The 14,620-nt window shown below is 46.6% G+C and overlaps 1 protein-coding gene across 6 annotated transcripts in view; it reads right to left on the reverse strand.

Moving 5' to 3' along the window:
- Positions 1-14,620, reverse strand: part of Sema6a (semaphorin 6A) — a 113,297-nt gene that overhangs the window by 49,977 nt on the left and 48,700 nt on the right. For 5 of the 6 annotated variants that reach the window (XR_007209178.1, XM_048334378.1, XM_048334379.1 and 2 more), the window contains exons 2-3: positions 4,663-4,799; positions 1,642-1,759 (exon numbers count right to left, since the gene is read on the reverse strand). Coding sequence is in view for 4 of the 6 variants with exons in the window: in XM_048334378.1 (XP_048190335.1) it covers positions 1,642-1,759; positions 4,663-4,762 (218 nt within the window). In the remaining 2 variants the exon portion in view is untranslated. Of the gene's footprint in view, positions 1-1,641; positions 1,760-4,662; positions 4,800-14,620 lie in introns of those variants that run through there. The other variant, XM_048334382.1, reaches the window with a different exon arrangement.

Raw genomic sequence — 14,620 nt, forward strand, 5'->3', positions numbered from 1 at the left:
CAGATCTTAGATAACTGCGCACAAGGATACTAGTCTGACAATTGGTACATTTAGGAAATTAAGAATGGTCTTTTACAAGGCTGGGAAGGGGCGGTGGGTTCCAGACCTCCCGCGAATGCTTCACAGGGACCATGCATAATTCTCTGCTCCTAGGTAATGCCATGAGAAAGCGATGACCAAGGAAAAACAGTCCCAGGTCTGTGTCCGGTGGCAGCAGAGCACAGGACGCCGCGATGGACTGACTTGTGCCCTCTGGCGCCTGGCTCTTAATGTCCTTACCTTGGGAGAACCCAAGGGGTTCCAAGAAAACACACACCTGTTCCCGGGGCTGAACAAATCCGTATTTATCAAGAACTTGCAAGTTGGGGCTGGGAATATGGCCTAGTGGCAAAAGTGCTTGCCTCGTATACATGAAGCCTTGGGTTCAATTCCCCAGCACCACATATATAGAAAATGGCCAGAAGTGGCGCTGTGGCTCAAGTGGCAGAGTGCTAGCCTTGAGCAAAACGAAGCCAGGGACAGTGCTCAGGCTCTGAGTTCAAGCCCCAGGACTGGCAAAAAAAAAAAAAAAAGAAGAAGTTGCAACTTGATTTGTCACTTCCGCAGACTTACCAGGATGGGGCTGTCTTTGTGAATTTAAAAAAAAAATGTATATATTTTTTAAGAAAAGGTTTGGGCATGACTTCCTGGGCCCAAATATAGGTTCTTCTCGGGATATTGTCACCAGGCCACAGCTCTGGCTTGCTTCTGAAGAGCTTTCCACCCCGTACACCGGTGAGCTTTGGGGGAACTGGGCATGGCTCCCGGGGACAAACACCATCTCACTTTCTCTGTCCCACTGTGAGATCTGGGGGGACCCCAGAGGACACCACAGCAGCACGAGTGACTCTTGTGCTGCCCCTTAGGGATTATTCGGGATGTCCTGTACACCCCAAACTTGGAGGAACAAACATTACTAGGGATCTAGTGGGTTTTGCCAGGACCCTAACTTAACACTGCAATTGGTGGAGGCTACTGGGAGCCAGAGACTGGCTCGGGCCAGTCAGGGGCAGAACTAAAGCCCACACCCAAAGCCTTCCTACCCTGCCACTCAGCCTTTGGTTACAGGCGTTCATCCAGATGCCATTTCCCCAATGGATAAGTATTACAATCCTATAGCCAAATAAACCCCCTCTGAAACACAAAAGGATCCCACTTTTTTGGGGGGACATGGCTATTCTTTCAAAGTCATGACAAATACTATACATCTGCTGGAAAAACAAACTACACGTAAGTTTAATAAACACACACTTAACATGCATGCCATATAATACCTGCTTATATAGTCAGCCTGATTTAACAAGTATTGCCTAATTTAACAAGGAGCTATCAAGGGACAAAACACTTGTGGGGGGAGGGGGGCTTAGGGCAAACATCTACGTCTATTCAATATCCACCAGAGATTACTGGAGTCTAATCTCCCAAAGATGCAAATTATTTCTCAATAAAAATCCACATCCGAGTTAAACAGGCCCAGAAAAATTTTGGAAGGAAGGGTGGATTGACACCTCCAGCCTTGAGGTTCAATCATGCCGAGGTATGGTTCTCAGCAAGGGCAGCTGGCGGGTAAACTGAGGATGGCGGGGGGAGGAGGCCTCTCACCTGGCAGCGATGTAGAGGGTTCTGTTCATAATCACAATCATCTGGATGTCCAGCCTGTGCCTCTGTGTGGTGTTCCGTCCTGGCTTATGGCCCACAAACACCGGATACTGTTTTGTATCTGTAGGGAGGTGGGGGTGGGGGAGGGAATAAATAAATAAAGATGAGATGGGAAAGGAGAGAGAAAAGGAGATTGGGTGGACAATCCACAAGGCAGGGTGAGGAGGGGGTGAGCAGGCGGGTAGACAAAACCGTGTTTAATTCAGACCAGGTCCCCGTTTCCCATCCCCAAAGAAGGCTGTTGTTATTGTAAAAGCAATACCGGGACACCAGAGTGCTCTTTAAAGCTGCTCGAGTTACACTTCATTTCCAGTCCATAATAAGCCAGGACTTAGCTTTCTGAGTGTCACAATTTCTTGGGGGTGGGGGGGTTGGGGGTTGGGGGGGGTATAGACCGGCAAGTGAACACTTTTGCATGAAGGTCCTCTTTTCTTCCATGGTTTTTCTTTTCATCTTCTGTGAAGTGCTAAGCCTGAAGGGGGGCAGGCAGCCAAAGATCTTGTCTCAGGACCAAACTATTTTCAAAGTCTCCCCTTCCATCAATCAAGCACAAAGGCGATGTGGGCTGGAGACGAGAGCCTCCATCCAGGAGCCAGAAGAAAAATACAGTCTCCACAGGCGTCCGGGAGGAATAATCCACCATTGAAGGCCTCTGAGGCCGGCTGGCATTCTAGGAACCAACGAAGGTTCGCTGGAAGACTGAATTGATCCCACAGAAAATGAAGTGGTGGAGGCGGGGTGGGGAGTAGATCAGGGTCAAACTGAGTGTAGCCAGTTGGGGAATCTGGAATGTTCTCTGCGTTTTCACTTTTCTTCTTTGCGCTGGTTCCTCTTTGGTTGCGAGTGGGCAATTTGTTAATAGGAGCGGACCTTCGCAAATACCTGTATTTCATCATCTCTCTGCCTCCGAACCTATAGTCTCTGGACATGGCAGTCCTCCAACAGAGAAAAGAAAGATGAGCCACATTTGGGAGGGAGGGGTGTGGGGTGAAAATAATGATGAGGAAACCTGGAGACTTGGGCCGGGACCCCATCTGTGCCCCCGCCTGTAGAATCTGAGTAGTGCTACCACTGTGTCCTTAGAAAACCTCAACTCCCTGTGTTTCGTCCCACATGAGCTTTTTAAGATGACTCTGTACTTTCCTTCCACTGCTCTGAAATTCCACTGACCCTGTTCTTTTTTTTTGGGGGGGGCACTAGGGCTTGAACTCAGGGCTTCACGTTCTTGGTTAACTCCTTTCACTCACAGTCGGCTGGTGCTCTACCACTTGAGCCACTTCCAGATTTTTTTTCTTTCTGCTGGTTGATTGGAGGGAAAAATGTCTCAGAGATTGTTGTTGTTGTCAAGGCTGGCTTTAAAGTTCAGATCTCAGCCTCCTGAGTAGCTGGGATTATACACGTGAGCCATTGAAGCCTGGCCCTCCATGTGTTCTTTAAAGAGATGGCTAGGTCTCTCTTCATACTCCTCTGCTGTCCGTGTACATGCTGTACATGTTTGAGTGAACACTGTAGTATGAGCTTCAACTGCACATCTGGATGGGGGGGGGGTGGGCAGCTTCGGTGCCAAGGTACCCAGGACAGGAATCTTATCTCAAATGGAGTCGCTACACGCATGCTTGCTACCGTTGGGGGTGGGGAGGTCCCTCTACTGTTTTGAGGGGCGGAGGGGGCCTTGTCCATGCCCTCTGCCTTTGGTTCTGTGCCATCCTTGCCACCTGCCATCATGTAGAATTAACTTCTTTCTCATCCCTGGAGTCCCGCAGAAAGCTTTGTACTCCACACGAATGTGAATCATCTTTTGGAAGGCTCACTTCATAATTACTGGAGAAACAGGTGTTTAGAAGGAGGTTCTGTCTTACTCTTCCTGGGATGAAAATACGTGAGTATGTCCGAGGACAGAAAAGCGGGACATCGGCCAGTCCCTCTGGCCCTGGAGAAGATTCTCTTTGAAAGAGACAACCCAGTTTATGCCCCAGTCTCTACACCTGGCAATGAGGCTGATACAAAAGGAAGGTATAAATGGTTCAATAGGCCCATTGCAAAGCAAAATCAGTCTAGAAATGGAGTCAAGTCTTAAAAGAGTTCATTTTTAAGCCGGGTGCCGGCGGCTCATGCCTGTCATCCTAGCTACTCAAGTGGCTGAGATCGGAGAATCACAGTTCAAGAAGCCAGTTCTGGGTTAAAGCTGAGAGATTTGTATCTCTCATTAATTAGCAAAAAGCCAGAAGTGGAGCTGTGGCTCAAGTAGAAGAGCCCCAGCCTTGAGTGAAAAAGCCAAGTCAGAGTGCAAGCCCCTGAGTTCAAGCTCCAGCTCCACCACCAACAACCAAAACATGACCAAATCCTTCCAGAGTACTTGAGCAGTCATGTTTTCCACTTATGTCTCAATAATTCCTACGCATTGATTCAGTACAGAAACACACAATGCCTGCCAGCAATATTCACAGATATTCTCCCATCATCCAGCTTTCCAGGCCTCAAGGAAGTAGCCTGTATTCTTCCTTTGTGTGGTGCCAGTCCTGGGACTTGAACTCAGAGCCTGGGTGTACTGTCCCTGAGCCATTTTGCTCACAAATGACTAGTGTTCTACCATTTGAGTCACAGTTCCACTTCTGGTTTTTTTTTTGTTGTTGTTAAATCAGAAGTTAATGGAAGATAAGAGACTCATGGACTGTACTTCTGGCTTCGAACTATGATCCTCAGAACAGCCTCCAGAATAGCTAGGATGACAAGTGAGCCACCGGCACCCGGCTTCTCATCAGAGGCTTAAGAGGGCATTTCACATCTCAGCCTGTGATGGGATCGCCCATTTGATAGCACTTGAATATCAACCTTTGCCACCTACACTGATTTCAACGCCCCAGGCTCCCTTCTGACTCCCTGTTTCCATGTTGGCTTTTTTTTTGCTGGTTGGATGCGGCGCTGGGTCCGAGGGGAGACAGTGAAGGAGCCGGGGATACTTACAGTTGCCATGCGAAATACTGATTGGCTCAGAATCTTCTGGGAAGCCGGCCCCAGCGGAGTGCAGCAGTGTGAGACATAGCAGCAAGGTTTCTGGCCTCATAGTAGTTCCACGGGGAGACTTCCTGCTTGACTTCACCCTGCCAGAGAGCAAAGAGGGGGTCTGTTTCTTCCGCAGGTCTCCCCTGCCTCCCTCCCCTCCCCAATCTCAGTTCTAGAAGGCACTGTGGGGCTTGTGGGTCAATGTGTCCTCCTGGCTGAGCTCTGTGGTCGTGGTGTGGCCCATAGGAACCCATGATCCTGTACCCCTTCCAGTCTCCGTGTGCTATGAACCCCAGGTCTCCAGGCACCCCTCTTTTCTTCTTCATCAGAACCCTTTGCTGGGCTGGGGATATGGCCTAGTGGCAAGAGTGCCTGCCTCATATACATGAGGCCCTGGGTTCGATTCCCCAGCACCACATATACAGAAAATGGCCAGAAGCGGCGCTGTGGCTCAAGTGGCAGAGTGCTAGCCTTGAGCAAAAAGAAGCCAGGGACAGTGCTCAGGCCCTGAGTCCAAGGCCCAGGACTGGCCAAAAAAAAAAAAAAAAAAAAAAGAATACAAACAAAAAACAAAAAAGAAAGAAAGAACCCTTTGCAAAGCTTCTCCCAGACCCAGGAGGCGAAGCCCTAAGAGGGCACGGTAGCTGTTACTTCACCATTAGGAAACCCTGCCTTCCAAAAGAGATGGACCAACAAGAGGCAGGCTTGTTTGACCGCATGGCGGGCTTCTAGAAATCAACACTGCCACCTCCAAGACAAGTTTGCTTTGGCCAGCTCAGGATCTTGCAGAAACCTGAAGCTGTCACCAAGAGTGAACCATTTTAGATTTCTGACAATAAGCTAGACTTGCAGCTTTGTGAAATCAAAAGCCAGAATATCTGTCATACTGACATGGCTTAAATGTACTATTTCCCAAACATCATACCCCTCCCCAGAGCATCTGCACATATGTGAGCACACATACATACACCACATCCTGTACACACACACGTGTGAGTATGCTTGCACACACCCCAAACCCAATCCAATCACACACCCATTAAACTGCTTAGCTGAGATTTTTTTCATCCCTAGTTTGCACAATTCCCCAGTGACCTTAGACAGAAATAGAATCACACAAACTACGTTGAAAAAGAAGTAGGTTGGGGGCTGGGAAGGTGGCTTAGTGGTAGGGTGCTTGCCTAGCATGCATGAAGCCCTGGGTTCAATTCCTCGGTACCACTTAAACAAAACATAAGAAAAGGTCTTCAGGACATGGTACTGCACACCTGTAATCCAACCTACTTAGGAAGCGAAAATCTGAAGGATTAACAGTCCTGTCTGTAGCAAAATGCCAGATCCTACTTGAAATTTTAACTGATGCACAAAAGGGCTTGGGATTTGACTCAAATGGAAGAGCAAATGTGTGGCTTTGAGTTCAAGCTGCCAAGTAGTAAATAGTAAATAAATAATGAATTAACAAATGATAAATAAGGAAGTCAAAAAGAAGTAGCCCCTTTCTGTGAAACACTGCCAGGAGAACCCAGTACCTCATCATGAAGCAGTAATGTTGATTTTAAGACATGGTATCTCTTTATATTTTCGTCCCCTCCAGTGCATTGCAATGGAACAGTGAACAAAAATGTCTATACTGTATTTTCTCATAAGTGTTCTTTGTGTATACAATAATTCTGCTACAATTAGAAATGAGAGTCCCACATGGGCCTGGTTTGAAACTGTGAAAAACGCTCATACTGTGGTAAATATCACATAATTCGCAGGCATATTTGAAATAAGTGTTGATTTATCAGGGAAATTAACGTAAAATGAGGAATCTTTTCATCTTGCCAGCACAGTAGTCTTTGAAGTAGGCTGCCAAAGATTATCTGTTGTTTTTTTAACCTAGCTATTTTACAGTAGTTCATCAATCATTAAGATTTGTGTGAAGAAATGTCAAACTTCATAACCCAGACGCCTTTGAAAGTTAATTTGGCAAACAAAACTACTCACTTAATGCTTTCGGGAACACCCGTTAATATTAGCTACCTATCTCTCTTCTTTATGCCAAGAGTGGGGAAAAAAAGAAATCATCAACAAGTCCCAAGTTCTGAGCTCTTAACATAATTTCACAGACACAGCTGGGTCTTAATCATTTCTTCAATTGAAAAGTATATGTTAATTAATTTGTTTTATCTGGACAAAAAATTTTTTAAAAAAATCAAAAAGAGGGAGAGACGGTGAGAGAAAAGGCCAAACAATTCTGTATCTCCATATCTCTGATGTGCAAAGGAAAATTAAAACTTTGGATGATGACTTGTTCACAGGGGCAATCTACTATCAAGAGACACAGCATATATTTATAGGTAGGTTAAACCCAGTTAATCCCTCCTTCCCTCCCTCCCTCCCTCCCTCCCTCCCTCCCTCCCTCCCTCTCTCAGTAATCCTACGAAATCTGGAGAGTCTGAATACAAAGGAAAGCAGGCAGCTCAGGGCTGCAAATATTCAGGAGGAGGAAATCAATAAGGAACAAACACAACAGAAACAAACCCGCAGTCGGCTGTTGTGTGTGCTTGCGAAGGAAGACACACACAGAAAAGGCTGCTGCTACACTAAACAAAGGTTCAAGAGCAGAATGACAACCTTGCACCTGAGCCTCTTAGCAGGCTGAACCTGCAACACACAATGGGAGCTTTAAGAACACCCTAAAGGCTAGTTCTTTTTACCTTTAGAAACCTCGAGATATACATGTAGGTTTCTAAAGGTTAATTTGTCTGGACATGCCACACGAGCCTCCATTCTTCACAAGTGTACAAGTGTCCTACGAGCTCACAAGGCAGAGGCTTGGTACTTTATCCTGTCTTCGCATTTCAATCCTTTCCATGTCAGGATGGCCACGGGTCGGAGAGCCACATTCTCCGTGCTCCACTCTGGCAGGTGGACTGATGAAGCCAGAAGCAAAACTATCCTGCAATTCAATAGCTTCTCGTCATCCTTCCTTGGCTGGGAGATGTCTCTTAGCTATTCCCAAGTTTACCGGAGGGCTCTCTGCTGGGAAAGATAGCTGTCTTGTGTGCCTTTTTCCCATCCCATCATTAGATAAGGAACGTGTACATGTGTGAGCACAGTTTCCAGGCACGAACGGCTTCCTCCTGGCTGGTCCACATGAATGAACCAGTATGTAGTTTCCTTCAGTGAACTTGTGTTGTATTCTTCCCTCCCTCCCTCCCTGCTCAGCATTGGGCCCTCATCTTTATGAATATGTAGAAGACACATTTCCTTGTGGAAATGATTATTCTGTGGAGATATCCTAATCTCCCCACCCCCCAATCATCCCACACCCAGAAGTCACGGCAAAACAGACCGAGGGAACAGAAAGAAGCAACAAGCACTGAGTTAAAAAAACAAACAAACTGAATTTGCCGGGCCCCTGCACTGTAAGAAGTTTGTTCACGTCATTCTGAAAACTTTCAAAAGTGCTAGCCACATAGAGCCTATTTATAGGTGTCGGCAAACATCTGTCCAGTAACTCGTTTGTGACTTGCTTATACAGACTAAATAGGAGAGGCATAATCAGCTCTTTAGGAAATTAGGTAAAGGAGCCAGGTGCCGGTGGCTCAGGCCTGTCCCTCCTAGCTACTCGGGAGGATGAGATCTGAGGATCAAAGTTCAAAGTCAGCAAGAGAGTCTGTGAGGCTCTTCTTGCCAATGAACCAAAAAAAGCCAGAATTGGAGCTGTGACTCAAGCGGTAGAGTGCTAGCCTTGAGCAAAAAGCACAGGGTCAGTACTCAGGCCCTGAGTTCAAGCCCCAGGCCTGCTCCACCACCACCTGCAAGTCTACCTTTGAGAGCTGCTACATAAGGGCACTGAGCCCCATTTAACACGTGTCTGGCACATGCAATGACACCTCCTAGAATTCTGGCATCCAACAGATGCTTCAAATGGAATCCATTTCTTTTGGTTTCAATGGATCCGTTCAAATGGATGACGGGAGAATGGCAAATCTGCACATTCCCAGTGTGGTCTTGATGAAGAAAGGGAATGAAGGTCAGGGCACCATTCTCTATGAGGGAGGTTGTGTATTACTGTGGTTTAGAAAGTCTCTTAAAAATTGAGCACGTTTTCTGCTGACATCCTGAGTTTCTAAGGTACTCATGGATCACACCAGCCTTGGCTTCCAGTCCCTCATGGTAACGCAGATGAATGTGAAATGCAAGGGTCTAGAAAACTTCTTTGAGCTCTGAGGTTAAGTGAGCGAGTATGTGTGTGTATGAGAGAGAGAGAAAGGAGAGAGAAGGGAGGGAGGAAGGGAGGAGAGAGAGGGGGAGGGGGGGAAAAAGGAGGGAGAGCGGGAGGGAAGGAGGGAAGGAGGGAGAGAAATTACAGAGGTTTACATAGAGCATAGGGCTGACTCTGGATACTTCAATGTCATCAAGGCCAGCAATACCATGAGGAGGGGTGGGGCAGGGCAGGAAGAGTAAGGAGCGCCCTCCCCTCCCCAAACTCAGACAAGGCCGGGTCCTTAATGGCAGCTGGTAAGCTCTGCTGTTCTCTCAGTTCTTCGTTGTAACTGAGGCGAGGTTAACCAGGACTAAAGCTCTGTGCACCTGAATGTGTGTTCTTTGCACACCATACCAGAAGAGATTTCCTTTTCTCTCCACTCTTCTCCTGTCTCACCGATGGTATCCATTGGCAGGGCCGTGTGTGTGGCAAACAACAGAAATGAATGGACAGGGAACTATGGCTGAGCGCTGGGGACCAAGTGCAAGTCCAGGAAGATGTTCTAAGCCGCCCCAAGCACTGGAGCCGGTGCAGAACTGAGCTGTTACCTGAGTGCATTTTGATGACGCCAGGTCCCTGGCTGCATCGTCTTCTCCTGCCAGTAGGACCATCCCATAGAGTTTGGAAGAGGGGGGGAGAAAGCTCCTGCATGAAACCAAGCCCTTTCTAATGTCACAGGAAGGGCTGAGGTGATACCAGCACCTGGAAAGCCTCTGTCCTCCCTACAGCCAGGTTGGTCTCAAGATGCTTCAGCTTCCCAGCCTCAGTTTCCCCAGTGTTTGTTCCATTCCCTTATCACTCGTGTCTCAAGAAACTGATGGTGCTTCGTCCTCAGAAGGGTTTGTTTATTTCACAGTTGACACGTTGCAAGTTGGCCTTTCTGGGCCTTTCATATGACTCTTCTAGGCAGGCCCTTGATTAGCTCCTGGCATCCCACTCTTCGCGAGCAGAAGTCTCCTTCCCTTGGCCCCTGCAAGTCACCAAGCCTCAGATTTCTGAAGTTGGTTCAAGGGCAGGGAGGAAAGCCTAACTCGGAAATCACCCTCACATTGTTTGGGCAACTTTCAACATGTAAACGATGGCCCTCACATTAGTACAAAGGAAAATCATGTCACAGGAAGCAGAGAAAGGATGGGTGGGGAGTGGCAGCTGATGGACTTCCCTGCCCACACACAGGACCTTCACACCATATCCTATTCAAACCCCAAAACAACCCCGGCAGGCCTTAGCAGCTACACTGCCACCCACCTGGGGGAAATGGAGGCAGAAGAAGACAGAGTGACATGTCCAGGCATTCCAAACCTTGGTGTGTTCGATGCCCCGATTGATGTCCTTCAGGACATTGGAGCAGGAAGTATTGGAAAGGGAAGGAGGGCTGGCCACTGGTAAGGTAATCAGCAAATGCAGGTGACAGCATCTGTGATGGTGTGGACAGAGTGGCTGGAGGTCCTGGATGGCTTCCATAGTCCAAGTCCATCAAAGGAGTACGCAGTGGCTTCCTGCCCCCTGGGCAGGTGAGATAAACAGCCTGCACACCTTTTAAGTAAGAGCAAGGGCGAGATGAGGAAGCAGATTGGAAACTCCAGCTCCCATGTGCGCAGAGGGCCCAGACTTGTCCCACAGAGATCAAACCTGCTGGTTATTTATGCACCAGAGGAAAAAAAAATCAAAGAATGAAGGAGGGTATAAATAGCAGATGGCCTTCATTGACCGGGTCAGACTGCTGTAAGGATGCAGAACAAGTCTTGACTTTGTCTACAGGATGCAGCGTTGGGGGCCAAAGAAGAAGATTTCTCAGATGAGTTAGAAACAACTTGGGCCCATCACAAGCTTGGTCAAAAACTCTAAGCAGTCTTTGTAGACCACGTGGGCTATTTGTTCAGTGTTAGCCACGTTAGGATATAAGTTCCATGGAAAGGAGAAAAACAGTGACAACCGTCCAATACAGCATCGAATTCTCTCCTCCTCCCCCTCTTCCTCCTCCTCATGGCCATTAGCAGAGGCATAAAAGCACCCATTTCAGAAATACCCCAGACCTAACTTCCAACATGTATCGGAAAACGATGCATTCAATGGAGGATGGCAAATATCGACTGTAGAGAGCAGAGGTCCCATTTTAGATCTGAAACTGCTGTCTGTCTCAAGTATACGAACACAGTTGTGGGTTCAGAAGCAAAAATTGGGAAGGAAACAGGGGGTGGGGTGTGCCTATGGCTTTCCATTCTTTATTAGGGCACTCTGTCTCTCCCCCCACCTGTCTCTCCCCCACTCCTCCTCTCTCAATTCTAAGACATCTCTCCCCAAAACGATGTATTCCACGTATTTGCTTAGATGTTTTGAACTCCGTCCAATGATTTATTTAGGGCTGTCTCATACTGTCATGGTCTTAGGCCCAGTGATATTATGGTAATCATCATATATATGTATAGGTAATCACTATATATATACTCATATATACATATATACACACATATACATCTGCATACGTAAATATATATAGAGAATTGCTGAATGTGAACATCTAGTCTCTGGCTGCAGAAACAAATACTTTTCACTGTTAGGAAAACCAAAGCCCTGAAAAGCAAGGTCACTTGCCAAAAGTGGCCACCACTCAAAAGTCACCAGACCGAGCAACAGTTGAGATCTCCAGGCTCTCCGGTGGAGCTCTCTGCCTACATGACTCTCAGTCCTGAATGGGAGCCAAAAATCCATTCATTGCTCCTTGGCTTGCTGCCTGGGGGTTCATTATTTCCACGGCTTGATTTCCATCACCCGGGCCCCCAGTGTTCTCCAGGGCTCAGTGGAGATGCTGGTGCCTGGGAAGGAGTCCCCACTCCCACACTCCAGGACTCGGCTGTTTAGTGGCTGGGCCAATCTGATGGCTCCTGCCTTTGTCCCCACATAGAACACAGGAAGGGGAATGCATTTGCAATAGGATGTGGCATTCTGTGAGGAGACCCCTACCACGCACGCTCAGCGAGGCCTCAGTGAGCTGTGTGTGCCACCGTTGCAGCTGAGAGGCAGCTGGGAGCTAAGAAGGTTCTGGAAGAACCAGGTCCAGACACGAGGCTTCAGAGCCTCATATTAGACTATCTTACTCTTTGCAGACGGAATTTCAAACATTTGTCTACAGCAACGAGTGCCATTTTGTGGTGGGCTTTTTTTTTTTTACTAATAACTTCACCTAAAGTTTTCAAGTACTCGAAGTGTGTCAGAAGAGAAGAGGGGTCTGGGGAAGGAGTCTCGAAGGTATAAAGTTAGAATAGCGGGCTTGGCGCGTAGATGGTGAGGTCCGTGTTATTTTTTTGAATTTTCTGTCCATTTGTGATGTTGAAAGTAAAGCAGGAAGCCAAAATAACCCAGCTAGTCCACGTTTTCCTAGCACCTGGGCAAGCTAACTCTAGGACCAAATTAGAGATAATTAATGACTGGATTTTCCCACAGGCCTGTGTAAAAAATCCTGAGGTGGTGGTGGTGGTGGGGCACGCATTAAACTAAAATAAGCCATCGCTGTGTCTTGACTGATGGACTCGCCCTGATCATGTCTCCTCTGTTCTTCTTTAAGAGAAAACACAATCTCCCCACTACCATGCTGACCTCCCCAGCTCCCCATTCGGAGCTCCCTCTGAGATCCCTGGGGCCTCCACCAGGCAGGGCTGTCTTCCTGGAGCGGATGTCAGCTTCAAACACAGCTCACAGGGAAATAAACAATGGCAGGTCTTTCCTTCCTTTAGCTCTGAAATAACAGCCCTGAGTAAGAATGGCTTCTGATCATGGGCGATTTCAAACTTTGATGGAGCCCCTAAAAATCCTTGCCTTCAAGTTCTCTCCTGGCTCCCTACCTACGTCATTGTTCCTTATAGTCCTTGCACCCCCAGAAATTGAGTTTATAATTGGATCATGGCTTTGGATCACTTAGAAGGAGACACAGTGTCTTTGAGGATCTGCTCTGTCACCACACACACACACACACACACACACACACACCATCAGTAGTCTGTGTTACACACATCCTGAATAGAAATAGATGCATTATTTCCTGAATTTCCATAATTTTCCCTATATGCATCAGGAAATTGATTTCATTTGTAAGCGGGACAAAGAGAAAGAGACAGAGAGACAGAGAGACAGAGACAGAGACAGACAGGCAGACAGAGACAGAGAGACAGAGAGAGACAGAGATCTGCTTTCTGTCCTAATGAGGTAGGTGAAAATTGCCAGCCCACACATTTAAACCTATGATTGAATTTGGTAGGGATTGCCAAGTTTTTTCTGAGTTTAATGTCATCTTTGTTGGCAGTGTTCATGTTCTTCACACGTTTAAAAAAAAAAAAAGTGACTCATGAAGTTGGCTTGATTTACTGGGAGGCCAAACATCCTAGGAGTTTTCCAGAGTCAGGGTTCAGTTCGGCATTGGGCGTAGAGAGCACCATTCACACAGTTGGAGCTGAATCTAGTTACGCCACTTGAAAGCATGTATTTATTTTTCACTGAAACCCTACCTTCAAAATTAATGATTATTCTCCAAACATCCTGAATAATCTGCTCTACTTATGGCCAGTGAATGGAAGTTCCAGGAAACCACGGGTTTGTGTGAATGTCTCTGCCACTTCGTGGCTAGCCCGGTTGTACAGGCGATGCTTAGGGTTGTGGCCAGGGATCAGATTTATGGCCCTTCTCCTTGGAACGTGGCAGAGCACTCTGAGGCAGCGGCATCTGGATAAACCATTTCAGTGGTTCAGAATCAACCTAAATTCTCCTGAAATTTAAAGGAGTGCCGGAGCTGCTTTGCCTTGCTCCTTTATTCATTCATTCCTTTATGTTTTTTCCAGGAGCAAGTTATATTTCTTCTAGGGATTGACAAAATTGATACAATTTTGGAAAATCAATGACTGTGATTTGCCATGTTAGCAGATTGGGAAAACTGTACTCATTATTTCAGCAAGGCTTCACAGATTAAAAAGAGAAGCCATATAAGTGATTTGTGACAATTTTCTTTCTTTCTTTTAAAATTAGTATGTAAAGTTGTACAAAGCACTTTCTCCAAGGTATTTCATACATGCACACAATTGATCAGATTAACCCTTTTCACTGCTTGCTCTCCCTTATCTCTGTTTCTTTTGATCTGCAGGAGACAAATTAGTTTTCCAAACACAAATACATCATCCCTTATTTGCAATTATAAAGAAAACAAAACAAGCCTAGAATACTGGTGTATGCCTGTAACCCCAGCCACTTGGGAAGGAGGGAATGCAGAGACAGAATAAAGGTTAGAAGCTAGCAACTTTAAAGCTAGTGGAAGACCTTATCTAAAAACAAAACAAAGCATAGAAGACAACAACAAAAGGAACAAGAACTTGGTTGAACTGGTAAAAGGCCCTGGGTTAGTCCTTATACAGAAAAAAAAAAGAAGAAGAAAAAAGAAAGAAATCTGAAGGCCAACTTTTTCCTACTCATTTGGTGGGGGGAAAAATTGACCTGACCTAGCCAAATCCATTTACAGATCTTATTAGCAATGTTTCTTCATTTTACAGCAAAATTAGTGGTGGATTTGACTACTAGGTGTTGCTGCAGACCCCCTGAGGGGGAATTCTAAGATATAAAAGATGGTAAATTCTATTTTAAGTTCTATTTAGGAGAGATGTGTGTGCCACATGATCC

This window comes from Perognathus longimembris, chromosome 25 (genome assembly GCF_023159225.1).
Source record: "Perognathus longimembris pacificus isolate PPM17 chromosome 25, ASM2315922v1, whole genome shotgun sequence".
In the NCBI taxonomy this organism is placed as follows: domain Eukaryota; kingdom Metazoa; phylum Chordata; class Mammalia; order Rodentia; family Heteromyidae; genus Perognathus; species Perognathus longimembris.